This window comes from Coregonus lavaretus (assembly GCF_964263955.1).
Source record: "Coregonus lavaretus genome assembly, chromosome: 22".
Taxonomy (NCBI): domain Eukaryota; kingdom Metazoa; phylum Chordata; class Actinopteri; order Salmoniformes; family Salmonidae; genus Coregonus; species Coregonus lavaretus.
In genome coordinates, this window is record NC_140009.1 from 22,609,105 (window position 1) to 22,622,920 (window position 13,816).

General features: G+C 46.3%; 1 protein-coding gene across 1 annotated transcript; it reads left to right on the top strand.

The window, feature by feature from the left end:
• Window positions 1-645: 645 nt before the first annotated feature.
• LOC311150063 (matrix metalloproteinase-23-like) lies at window positions 646-12,654 on the top strand. The gene is made up of 8 exons (XM_084187327.1): window positions 646-1,019; window positions 8,719-8,858; window positions 9,077-9,216; window positions 9,653-9,820; window positions 10,279-10,443; window positions 10,789-10,899; window positions 11,911-12,037; window positions 12,135-12,654. Exons 1-8 carry the CDS (start codon window positions 891-893, stop codon window positions 12,307-12,309), a joined length of 1,155 nt encoding a protein of 384 aa, XP_084043453.1. The 5' UTR covers window positions 646-890; the 3' UTR covers window positions 12,310-12,654.
• The last annotated feature ends 1,162 nt before the right edge of the window (window positions 12,655-13,816 follow it).

Below are 13,816 nucleotides of genomic sequence, written 5' to 3' on the forward strand. Positions count from 1 at the left end.
CACCCTGATTCGTAAACGGGGAAAACGTTAAACTGAATTCAGACCATCATCTAATTGCAAATACCATACTCTCTAAAACTACACTTCTCCAAAAACACTTGGCGGCAATTTTTGTTTAAATTATTTTCGAACGTTGCAGCCCAGACTCAAATTGCGTGTTTCGGCCCTTCACATATGCACGAGTTGTACACAGATCTGCAGAATGTATGCCTATCAGCATAGGCCTACTGACATAGATTTTCACAATTAATTTGATGCAGATAATTTACTCCAATTAAACTACAATTTGAGAAATATAGCCTGTCACCAGATATACTATTTTCCTATGCAATAAGAAAAAAAAGATTGCATTTTAATTAAGAGTCAGAAAATATTTAAATGATGTTCAATATAAATCAAAGTGAACCTATTGCCCTATGCGTATTCCTCAGCTAAAATGAGAGACCTGCACATAGGTATTTGAGCAGGCCTACATTTTTTCAATCCATGATCAAATCTCTGTTATGAACTTCTAGATTAATAAGCAGGCAAAAATAATAGTTTAGTCAAAATAGTTTTATGATTGTCGACTACGTGCAGCTGGTTTCCTTTCCATTTAAACTTGTCAAGCTCTGACCTCCATTTAAAGTAATGTGAAACCATTTGGCGGAATAGCGCTGCGGCGGAGGTTTGTATAGAAAGCTGCAGAGTTTGATGCAGCCTGGGGCAGGCGGCGGGTGACCAAGGATTCCAGCCTTAACACCGTTATCCGCTGTATCCTCAATTTGAAATAATTTTGTCAAATAAAAGGATGCATTGGATGGCCATTGATATCCATGGGGATAGATGGTGGTGAAATTGACTAGTCTATATTTGTTTAGGGATTTTTTCTGGAAGGCGATATCGCAACGATGGTGTGGCAGACGTTCAGAAGTTTACAAAGAGGCGACTTCAGTGCTCTTCTGCTGGCTGTGGCGGTGCTTGGGGTTCTGTTCGCAGGGATGCAAGAAACCACAGCATTTCCCACCTGGAGAATAGAGGTATGGTGTGACAATTCCACTTTTTAACTGGATACCTCCTTTAATTGCACTGGTGAATACTTCATTCAGTTTCTATGCTGGAATAAGTTATGATCAAGATTTTGCATGATTAAACCCATTTAGGGCAACAATATTTTCTTTTCATTTGAACTTTTTTTTTCAGTGTCTACCAAGACATCTGCTTGGTGACAAATGAGCAAATAATAAATAAATAAAATGTAATTGTAATATTAATCATATTTTTGGTTAAAGGGTAGACTATACCAACTGACTTCATCAGACAGAAATTCCTTCATATAATCAGTAATTATACATGATATAATGTAGCCTATTCATATTATATAATTGGAGGAATTCTGTAGTTTTGATGGTGCATTCAATGAATATAATTGTAGGCATTTACAATGGCTACCTATCAACTGGATAGCCTACAGTTAGTATAGAATAAGAGACAACATTTTCTTTGAAATAGACATAACATCACAAGAGACAGACTCGCTTGTATGATATGCAATCTCTGTAGAATAATGAAGAATTTGGTTGGTTTTGCCCTGATTTCTTTCCCAGTTCAGGAAAACATAGGTCTACAACTATTTTTATTGCATTGTAGCCACAATAAACATGTTTTGATCTGGCTGGATGAAGTATTTTCCCTCACTTATACCAACTTAGCTATTCTAAAAAAAGTGTATTCTATTGTTCATTAATTCACACTATGTCAAATGCAGACTTCTCAGAATCCTTGATTAGTAAACCAGGGGCAAATAGTTTGGGAATCTTCAAAGGAGAGGACAGTAAGAGGAGCTTAGCATGTTGGTTGAGCACTGAATGATCAGGTTCTGAAGGTTAACTCCAGTGGCTTGTTTTGGAACATGTTCAGTTGTTTTCCATAGGAAGGAATGGAGTAGCAGTTTGCAAATGGTACAGCTTAGAACAACATGTAGCTTCAAGAAATCATGATTTAGGGCCAGGCTACATGGACTGTTCTCACATTGCTCCAACTTAAGTGGAATGCCTGCTCCAACTTCTAGGCTATGTCCTCTTCTCTTGTAGTGTATGTTTCCTTGACTCTGTTATCAGTGTGGCAGGAAGTCTTCAGTCTTCTGCAGGGCTCCTCTGGTGTTAGTCTGGGAGTCTAGGCCTCAGCTCTTGGCAAAGCCCTTGTTTTCCTGGAACATTGAAAAAGGAATGCATATGATGTGTGAAACTTACTCCTCAGCCTGAAGTGTCCCCACTTATGCCAGCGAATAGCTAGCTTTTTGCGTGGCGCAGACTGGTAAGCCGCTTCAGGAGGGCGGTCACATTTGCTAGCATGGCAGAGGTCCCGAGTTAGCGCCAGGTATGGGCCGAATCGGGGGGAAGTGGTACTCGCTAAGCAAGCAGCGTGACGTCCCTTACATATAGTGTCTACATCATTTCTCTGAGAATAAATATTTCCTTTACATACAGATATTTTAATAGTATAAATTCAGATTTTCATAAATAGCCATTTCTTTGGGTTGTATTCCCACTGTATTTGTATGTAAGTTTGGAACTTGGTCAGGACGTGTTGGTCCAATCCCTTATCGTTGATGGTAAGGACTGTGGAGTTGTCACACTCTGGCTCTGGGACTGTGTAGTTAGAGTCAGGGTGTATTTCATTTGGTGGTGTTGGGTATGGGTGCGTTTCATTTGTTTGTGTTTTTGGGGTAATTGGTCTTGTGACTCCCAATCGGAGGTAACGAGTGTCAGCTGTCGGCTCGTTATCTCTGATTGGGAGCCATATTTAAAGTGTGTGTTTTCACCTTGTGTTTGTGGGTTTTTGTTCTATGTTCAGTCGGTGTACTGAGGACGTTACGGATCGTGTTTTGTTTTGTCGTTATTTCAACATTAAAGTCATGTTCACTCCCAACGCTGCGCTTTGGTCCTACTTTATTGGCGATCGTGACAGAAAAACCCACCACAACGAGACCAAGCAGCAGTTGGAATACGAGTGGTGGAGCCAGAAGAGCGAAGGTTGGGAGAGGACTATGGAGGCCTGGTCCACCGAGAGGAGAGACCCCCAGAAAATTTTTAGGGGGGGGCTCACGACGTCGGGGCAGAAGGTGTACGGCCCGGAGGAGTGCAAGAGGTTGGCAGAGATGGCCGCCAGTTTAAGGGGGCCACTGGTTACGAAGGGGATGGAAAGTGTGGAGGCACGGCGAGAGGTACTGGGGGGTGTTTCCAGTCCGGTCCGGCCCGTTCCTGATCCCCGTGTAGGGCCAGGGGTGTGTGTCCCCAGTGCGGTTCTGTCTGTTCCTGCTCAACGCACCAAGCCTACGGGGTGCGTCGCCAGCCCAGCTCGGCCTGTTCCTGCGCCCCGCACCAAGTCTGTGGTGCGTTTCGCCAGCCCAGCCCGGCCTGTCCCTGCTCAACGCACCGAGCCTACGGGGTGCGTCGTCAGCCCTGTCCAGCCAGAGCCGTCCGCCAGACAGGATCAGCCAGAGCCGTCCGCCAGACAGGATCAGCCAGAGCCTTCCGCCAGCCATGAGCAGCCAGATCCTTCCGCCAGCCATGAGCAGCCAGATCCTTCCGCCAGCCATGAGCAGCCAGATCCGTCAGCCAGCCATGAGCAGCCAGATCCGTCAGCCATCCATGAGCGGCCAGATCCGTCAGCCAGCCATGAGCAGCCAGATCCGTCAGCCAGCCATGAGCCGTCCAGCCAGGATCCGCCAGAGCCGTCCAGCCAGGATCCGCCAGAGCCGTCCAGCCAGGATCCGCCAGAGCCGTCCAGCCGGGATCCGCCAGAGCCGTCCAGCCGGGATCCGCCAGAGCCGTCCAGCCGGGATCCGCCAGAGCCGTCCAGCCGGGATCCGCCAGAGCCTTCCAGCCGGGATCCTGCAGAGCCTTCCAGCCGGGATCCGCCAGAGCCGTCCAGCCGGGATCCGCCAGAGCCGTCCAGCCGGGATCCGCCAGAGCCGTCCAGCCGGGATCCGCCAGAGCCGTCCAGCCGGGATCCGCCAGAGCCGTCCAGCCGGGATCCGCCAGAGCCGTCCAGCCGGGATCTGCCAGAGCCGTCCAGCCAGGATCCTCGCACCAAGCCAGGGGCGCGTGTCGTCAGTCCGGTTCCGGCCAGCGGGGCTAGACAGGCCCAGGGGTACTTTGGGGGGTTGGAGAGGAAGTGGGGAGGAAGCCCGGAGCCGGAGCCGCCGCCGAGGAGGAATGCCCACCCAGCCCTCCCCTGTTTGCTTGTAGTTAGGCGCGGTCGCAGTCCGCGCCTTTGGGGGGGGGTACTGTCACACTCTGGCTCTGGGACTGTGTAGTTAGAGTCAGGGTGTATTTCATTTGGTGGTGTTGGGTATGGGTGCGTTTCATTTGTTTGTGTTTTTGGGGTAATTGGTCTTGTGACTCCCAATCGGAGGTAACGAGTGTCAGCTGTCGGCTCGTTATCTCTGATTGGGAGCCATATTTAAAGTGTGTGTTTTCACCTTGTGTTTGTGGGTTTTTGTTCTATGTTCAGTCGGTGTACTGAGGACGTTACGGATCGTGTTTTGTTTTGTCGTTATTTCAACATTAAAGTCATGTTCACTCCCAACGCTGCGCTTTGGTCCTACTTTATTGGCGATCGTGACAGGAGTAGAGCCGTGGATAGGCTAAATTAGCTTATTCACTTGTCATAAAAGTCCCCGGTCACAAAGTCCCCTAAAGTTATTTGGATAATCAGTCAGTGTATACTCTAACTGTATATTTTACATTCTATTATTATTATGTAATAACAAAGTCACAACATAGTTCTAAATACTCTTAAACAGTAAGCACCTATAGCTGATCCAGGTGTTATTATTTGGAAAGTCTTATTTGCCCCTCCCCAAAGGGACATCAGACATATTGTATCTGCAAAATGTATCATACTTAATGTTAGGAAAGCAGTTTTACTGCTGACCACTTCCTTTTTCTACGAAATGGAATGCCCTTGCATGAAAATGTAACATTCACATGCAAGGCATTGGAATAATAGCCTGTAGAAACTGCAGAATTACAATAGAGTTGAGTATCCTCAGCTGGTCAAGTCAAACCAGAACCCTTGCAGCATGGAACTGTTGATTGTTTAGATTTTGTACATTATAACTATAAATACTGTATAAATTAACACCATGAATCACAACTGTCAGTTCAACTAACAGTGTAAGTAGACTACAGTACAACGTTAACTCTGTGCTGCTCCCAGCCTGTTACTTGAAGTGTGTCAGAAGGTTGGGTACTGTGGCAGTAAAAATACAAATGTTTACTGTACCATGGTTAAATAAAGATCTGTTTCAAGAGACTTTCGTTTTTTTTTTTTACTTCTCATGAATGATGTTGAATAAATGTGTTATACATTTTTTTATGAATGATACTGCAGCAACATGAATAAAGGTATAATGACTGGTATCATAAAGGTGTAATGACTGGTATCATAAAGGTGTAATGACTGGTCTCATAAAGGTGTAATGACTGGTATCATAAAGGTGTAATGACTGGTCTCATAAAGGTGTAATGACTGGTATCATAAAGATGTTATGACTGGTATCATAAAGGTGTAATGACTGGTCTCATAAAGGTGTAATGACTGGTATCATAAAGATGTTATGACTGGTATCATAAAGGTGCTATGACTGGTATCATAAAGGTGTTATGCATGCTTTATGTATACCCCCTTCAAGTAAAGTGTTACCACTTACTTTTACTTTTTACTCCTTGAGGATCTCCACCGCATTCTGTTTTGGTCCAGTTTCTCATACTTCTGTTCTTCCATCTCATGTTGTTACCAATATTCTCCTGGTCCTTGGTTATTTGGTCAGGTTCAGACACTGGATCAAGTCATTCACATCACAATAATCTGTCAGTCAGCCACAAAGACAGGAACACTAACAGTGATAAAATACTAAACACTAGCTATGTATAGTTCAAAAACACAAAGACAAACACTAGGTTAATTATCTACTGAACAAAAATATAAACGCAACATGCAACAATTTCAAAGATTTTACTGAGTTACAGTTCATATAAGGAAATCAGTCAATTGAAATAAATTCATTAGGCCCTAATCTATGGAGTTCACATGACTGGGAATACAGATATGCATCTGTTGGTCACAGATACCTTAAAAAAAAAAAGTAGGGACGTTTCTGGATATTGGCGGGAACTGGAAAACACTGTCATACAAGTTGATCTGTAAAACGCTGTTGTACACGTCGATCCAGAGCATCCCAAACATGCTCAATGGGTGACGTCTGGTGAGTATGCAGGCCATGGAAGAACTGGGACATTTTCAGCTTCCGGGAATTGTGTACAGATCCTTGCGACATGGGGCCATGCATTATCATTGTCACGTTCATTGAGTAAATGGTCGGACCAAGGTGCAGCGTGGTATGCGTACATGTTTAATTTATTAAATAAATACTTGACAAAATAACAAAAGCAACTGAACGTGAAGTTCTAAAGGCTAACAGCAACAAGCCTAAACAGAAACAAGATCCCACAACTAAAGGTAGGCAAAATGGCTGCCTAAGTATGATCCTCAATCAGAGACAACGATCGACAGCTGCCTCTGATTGGGAACCACACCCGGCCAACATAGAAATATATAACATAGATATGTCAACATTCACACCCTGACCAAACTAACTAGAGAATAACAGGGTTCTCAAGGTCAGGGCGTGACAGTACCCCCCCCCCCCCCCCCCCCCCCCCCCCCCCCCCCCCCCCAAAGGTGCGGACTCCGGCCACAAAAACCTAACTTATTAGGGGAGGGTCCGGGTGGGCATCTAGCCTCGGTGGCGGCTCCGGCTTCAGACGCTGTAAACTCCTCTCCTTTCCTGCCTCCCCGTAGCACACCTGGTCCGGTCTGGATCCCGGTGCGATGCTTCCCCTCTCAGTCCTCCCACGATGCACCAAGTCCTGTCTGGACCCTGGTGTGGGAGGCCCCGATCCTGGAGAGGGGTTGACGTCTGGTTCCGGCTCGGACCCCGGTGGAGCAGATGGCTCCGGCATGGAGGAAGAGTAGGCGACCGGACCCGTACTGGGCACCAGTGGAGCGGACTGCTCTGGCACTGGACTGGAGCCGCTGACCGGAGCTGGATTGGGCACCGGTGGAGCGGACTGCTCTGGCACTGGAACGGGCCTTACCGGGCTGGGGACACGCACCACTGGTTTGGTGCGAGGAGCAGGTACGGGGCGCACCGGGCTGACGACACGCACCACTGGTTTGGTGCGAGGAGCAGGTACAGGCCGTACAGGACTGGAGACACGCACCACTGGTTTGGTGCGAGAAGCAGGTACGGGGTGTACCAGTGGTGCGTGTTGCCAGCCCGGTACGCCCCGTGCCTGCTCCTCGCACCAAACCAGTGGTGCGTGTCTCCAGTCCTGTACGGGCCGGACCTGCTCCACGCACCAAACCAGTGGTGCATGTCGCCAGCCCGGGGCGCACCGGGCTGGGGACACGCACCATTTGTCTGGTGTGAGGAGCAGGCACAGGCCGTACAGGACTGGAGACACGCACCACTGGTTTGGTGCGAGGAGCAGGCACGGGATGCGCCGGCGCATAGCCTGGTGCCTGCACAGTCACACGCTCCTCAAAGCGAGTGCGGGGAGTTGGCTCGCTTCTGAAACCTGGCTCCACCAGCCTCTGCTCTAAGGACTGAGCTCTCTGCTGCTGGAGGGTTAACTCCTTTCTCAGCTCCTCCTGTTGCCTGGCCAGCTCCTCTCTCCGTGCATCCACTGACTCCTTCTCCCTGAGGGCCTCCTGCAGCGCCTCCTTCTGAAGGGAGAGCACCTGCTCCCTCTTATCTATCAGCCCCCGTAAGGTGGTGGTCTCCTCTCTCAGAGTGCTGAGCTGCAGGTCTTTCAGGGCCTCATGCTGCTTCGCCCACCACCCCATGTGCCCCCACCAAAAAATGTATTGGGGCTGCCTCTCGGGCTTCCTTAGTGATCAGGACCTTTTGAGTCGCCGTTTTTTCTCCCTCGCTGTCTCCGTCTGCTCCCAAGGAAGGCGATCCATACCTGCCTGGATCTCCTCCCACGTCCATGATCCTTTTACGTCTAATATCTCCTCCCATGTCCATGATGTCTGCTCCTCCTGTTCACGCTGCTTGGTCCGTTGGTGGTGGGATCTTCTGTCACGTTCGTTGAGTAAATGGTCGGACCAAGGTGCAGCATGGTATGCGTACATGTTTAATTTATTAAATAAACACTTGACAAAATAACAAAAGCAACTGAACGTGAAGTTCTAAAGGCTAACAGCAACAAGCCGAAACAGAAACAGAAACAAGATCTTGGCAAAGAAGAAATGCTCACTAACAGGGATGTAACAAATTTGTGCACAACATTTTAGAGAAATAAGCTTTTTGTGCATATGGAACATTTCTGGGATCTTTTATTTCAGCTCATGAAACATGGGACTAATACTTTACATGTTGCGTTTATATTTTTGTTCAGTGTAAAAATAAGTCTCACTTAAGGCCAACCCAGCGAACACAGAACTTATCTGTAACGTTCCCTAAAGATTATCCTTTGTCAAATAACTTTCCCACAAAGTTCTGGAAACCAACATTTGTTTGCTGGGAATCCAGATCCCGATCATAAATATAAATTACATCTGGATGTTGAGGTGACATGTGTCTAGTAGGTTGTAACTCCTCCCCCTGCTCTTAACTGGTCGAGCCAAATCTCAGGTGGTTAATCTACGATTATTTTGTCCAAGGAAGAAGTTCACACCTCTGGTGTGTTACTGATTGGGATTCGCAAAGATGCCCGCACACAGGTTCTACACCTCTCCAGGAACAAGCGCTACACCCTCACCCCTGAGAAACTCAAATGGGACAAGTTCAAGCTCACATACAAGTATGGAGATTATTTTATTTCACCCTCCTTTCTTACCAAACATTTACTGCCTAAAAACAAAAGGAAATGCTGTTTGATTTGACTTCAGACATATTTACGAGGGACAGTTGTCTTAGAGATTTATTCAGACTTTCTGATAGAGCCAATTGCTTTTACTGATTTCTGCTGTTGTAATATGCCAAGTGGTTTCCCCAGATAATGTCATTGTGTCTGTGCAGGCTGCTCTCTTTCCCAAGGAACCTGATGAATGCCAGTGACACGCGCAGAGGCATCGCCAAAGCCTTCACTATGTGGAGTGACGTCTCGCCCTTCAGCTTTAGAGAGGTGCCTGCTGACCAGGAGGCAGACATCAAGATAGGTGGGGGCACAACAACTTATACCTAAAGCATATCAGGCATGATTACTGGCATATAATCTAGTAGAAGGCCTATACAGTGACGTGTCTGAAATGCCCTCAGCATTTGAAATGAACAAATCTCCCTCTACTGTAGAGTTATCTAATGTTCAGCATGATTCATGGCTCTATTTGTATGAGAAAGAGTCCTGTACACCTTCCAAGCATGTGTAATCATTTTAAAGTGATATAAATCATGCCGAAGCCATCCGAGTGGGAGCACGCACCACGGTCTGGGAGTCTTGACCGTGTGAAAAATGGCAGTTATCCTCAGGGGGGTTGAGAAGTTTGGAATCCATCATCTTCTAGACTCGACTGTATGTAGAATGAGATAGAGGCTGGAGAGTTTCCCCTCTTGGTTGTGCTGTCTGAGGCATAGCTCTCTCTCTCTTTTTGGCAGGCTTCTACCCCATCAACCACACAGACTGTCTGCAGTCCTACTTGCACCACTGTTTCGACGGCATCACCGGCGAACTGGCCCACGCCTTCTTCCCTTCGACGGGCGAGATCCACTTTGACGACCATGAGTATTGGATTCTGGGAAACATGCGCTTCAGCTGGAAAAAAGGCAGGCACTTCGGGTGATCTCTTTCCTGTTTTTGTAAGCTGCTGTTGTGCACTCAGCACCAAAGCTACTTGCTGGATGTCCAGCTCAATTAGTCAGATGCACTGGGTTGAAAAGTGAAAATTGTGGACATTGTAGTTGGTAATTATGTCTTGAAGCTGGAATAGTCCACAGTGTAATACTGTGCCTAAATGTGTAATGGTTGGAAGATACTGTGAACTTAGAAGCGTAGCTTGATTTTGCCGTTGTTGTTAGATTAGGCTCCTTCATCGACACTGATCTGAAAAGACAGGTATAGCTGAAAGTCATATGTTGTTAAGCCACTCGGAACTAACTTTCATGTGTATAGTTCCGTTAGATATTTCAGTGGATGAGGGAAAGGACTTGAGCCACTTTAGACTATTGAAATGCACCCCAATTACTGAGACAGAATTAACAGTGTTGTGTTGTTGTTTGTGCAGGGGTGTGGCTGACAGACTTGGTCCATGTAGCGGCTCACGAGATTGGCCACGTCCTAGGCCTCATGCACTCCCTGAACCCCAAGGCTATCATGCACCTGAACGCAACTCTAACGGGGCGCAAGCTCATCACACAGGACGAGGTGTGGGGGCTGCACCGACTCTATGGTAAGCCAAGAGCCCTGTAAAACAGACTGAGAATCAACAGTGTCGTATTGTTTTGTAGCATATCTTTCAAATGAAATAAATCCTCATTTAAAATAATGGTCCCACTTTAAACAACCAATTTATATAGGCTTTATAGAGTATTCATGAAGTCTTCCTAAGCACTACATAGATGCTTCACAAATAATTGATTTACTACCTGCTGCAAGTAAACGTGGCGTTAATGCGTATTGTTGAACCTTTACAGTGAGTCATTGTAAATGTGAAGGCAGATTGTCATCCCAAATTCCTTTGCTGCAGACTGAAATTTGCGCTCTCATCCCTCTCTTCCCTCCCCCTCTCCTGTAGGATGTTTGGATAGATTATTTATCTGTCCAGCCTGGGCGCGGAAAGGCTATTGCGAAAGCAAGCGCAAGCTCATGCAGAAGCACTGCCCCTCCAGCTGTGATTTCTGTTACGGTAAGAGCAGCACTGCAGAGGAAAAAAGATGACTCCCAATCTGCTGGTGCAAGGAATCGCATCTGTACCGTTTGCCAATACATCGAAACGCAGCCAACGAAGTCCAGCCATGCAGAACCATGATGAGGGTTTGCAGCCATCCTGATTTAAAGTCAGATTGGATACTTGCCACTGGATGAGACTCATTGAGAAAGAATTACCTCAATGAATTTTGGTCTGCTTTATAGTAAGCGAGCAGAGCATTTTAGTGAGGCACCTCGACAGCTTAAATTCCCATAACCTCCGCAGCCAGTCTCACCAGGACCAAGCCTCCAGTTGCACAACAGGATATGACTCCTCCTCGCCACGGCAGCCATAGATTGTTGTGGGTTTGTCCAATTTATATGTGTAACAAGGGAGAATGTGGAGAGGAGAGAGGATACCATTCCTGGCTCCTAATCTGTTCTTCATTGTTGATTGGGAGACGTTGTACGGCTGTGGAAAATTCCAGAGTGACTCCAAACCACTGGAATTTCAGACTGTGGCTTGAGGGTTAGAGACGCGGAAGGTCAATTTGGGATTTTTGCAGCCTAAACTAGTGGCTGTCTTTTAAACAGACTTCCAGCTGATCATGAGGCACAACATTGTGTTTACACTCATCGAATGGCTGTAGCACTTGGGTAAATTAACTAGGTAGAGAATGTCCTTAAACATCTACAATGGGTTTCTTGGCAGGTGCTATGGAGTTTTTTGATGCACAACATGTAGGCAGATAGGAGCTTTTATGCTTAGTTTGAGTGTGTATGTCTTGGGGGATAATTTTAAGTTAAATTCCTACTCAGATCAAATTAAACAATTAGTAAGAAGACATTTTCTGGGAGCTTCGTTTACTTTTTGGAGTAAACATTTCATGAAAAGACATTAACATCCTCTTGTGAAATGAAAGCCATACCACACCGAGTCATGTCTGGTTAAGACTATACAGAAGTGGATTCCCCAGCCTTTAACCTTATGTTCCCTAACTTTCCTCAGAATTCCCCTTCCCCACCATGGCCCCCACCCCCACCCCCCAACGGACCAAACACAAGCTGGTGGCTGAAGGGAAGAATCTCACCTTCCGATGTGGGAAGAAAATTGCCGCGAAGGCAGGCAAAGTATAGTGAGTATGTCTTATTTAGCCCAGTATCACTTCTAATAAATCACGATATCATACCAACAATAGACTGAATTTAAATGGATTTTTACTGTTTCTGTAGCTGGTACAAGGACGGAGAGCTTCTGGAGTACTCCCACCCTGGCTACATCTCCCTAAAAGACGACCACATCAGTATCGTGGCCAACGCCATCAACGAAGGCACATATACCTGCATCGTGAGGAAAAAGAACAAGGTCCTCACCAACTACTCCTGGAGGGTACGCGTGCGCTTCTGAGGGTGATGCCACCCTCCGCACACAGAAGCACTGGGAATTAGCACAGAGACCACACAGACAGACACGACCATAGAAATATAATTACTAGAAGAGGAAAAGCCCTTAGACCACTGCATTTTCACCCATTGACTTGAATGGGATGTCCGTTCTAGGAATTATATTTCAAAGCACACCTTCACTCACACATTGCTTGTTCAAACGGGGACCTCACTCACTTGGGCACATATTTTAATGTTCTGTCTAAACAATACCCTCAAAACAATCATGTTTTAGGTCTGTTTTTTTGTTTGTTTTGTAATGCATTTTCATATGTGCACAATAAACACTTTTATTGATGTAAAACTACATTTTGTGTCCGAGCGAGTATTAGATACACTGCTGGCATTGTTTCTGTTATGTATTATGTGAACAGACTGTTCATTGAGTTCACTAACACAGGGTAGCTAGTAGCCTGGAATTTCGAATAAATGTAACTAGCCTAGCTACTTTATGCCATGGGTAATGCATTCTAAAAGCTACTGCATCAATGCATGCCATCTACACAAAAATATAAACGCAACATGTAAAGTGTTGGTCCCATGTTTCATAAGCTGAAATAAAAGAACCCAGAAATTTTCCATATGCACAAAAAGCTAATTTCTCTAAAATCTTGTGCACAAATGCATTTACATCCCTGATAGTGAGCATTTCTCCTTTGCCTAGATAAAACATCCACTTGACAGGTGTAGAATATCAAGAAGCTGATTAAACAGCATGATCATTAAACAGGTGCACCTTGTGCTGGGGGACAATAAAAGGCCACTAACGTGTGCAGATTCGTCACGCACACAATGCCACAGATGAGACCTCAAGTTTTGAGGGAGCATGCAATTGGCATGGTGACTGCAGGAATGTCCACCAGAGCTGTTGATCATTTCTCTACAATAAGCCGCCTCCAATGTCGTTTTAGAGAAATTTGGCAGTACGTTTAACCGGCCTCACAACCGCAGACCACTTATAACCACACCAGCCCAGGACCTACACATTCGGCTTCTTTACCTGCGGGATCGTCTGAGACCAGCCACCCGGACAGCTTATGAAACTGTGGGTTTGCACAACCGAAGAATTTCTGCACAAACTGTCAGAAACAATCTCAGGGAAGCTCATCTGCGTGCTCGTCGTCCTCACCAGGGTCTTAAGCTGACTGCAGTTCGGCTTTGTAACCAACTTCAGTGGGCAAATGCTCACCTTCGATGGCCACTGGCATGCTGGAGATGTGTGCTCTTCACGGATGAATCCCGGTTGCAACTGTACCGGGCAGATGGCGTCGTGTGGGCGAGCGGTTTGCTGATGTCAACGTTGTGAACAGAGTACCCCATGGTGGCGGTGGGGTTATGGTATGGACAGGCATAAGCTAAGGACAATGAACACAATTTCATTTTATCTATGGCAATTTGAATGCACAGAGATACCGTGACGAGATCCTGAGGCCCATTGTCGTGCCATTCATCCGCCGCCATCACCTCAT

What these genes read in the sequence shown, in the direction of transcription:
- LOC311150063 (XM_084187327.1), top strand. Translation starts at nt 891, where the DNA reads ATGGTGTGGCAGACGTTCAGAAGTTTACAAAGAGGCGACTTCAGTGCT. An exon ending in GGAGGCAGACATCAAGATAG is followed by an intron (nt 9,217 to 9,652) that starts GTGGGGGCACAA and finishes TCTTTTTGGCAG; the next exon opens with GCTTCTACCCCATCAACCAC. An exon ending in GCGCTTCAGCTGGAAAAAAG is followed by an intron (nt 9,821 to 10,278) that starts GCAGGCACTTCG and finishes TTGTTTGTGCAG; the next exon opens with GGGTGTGGCTGACAGACTTG.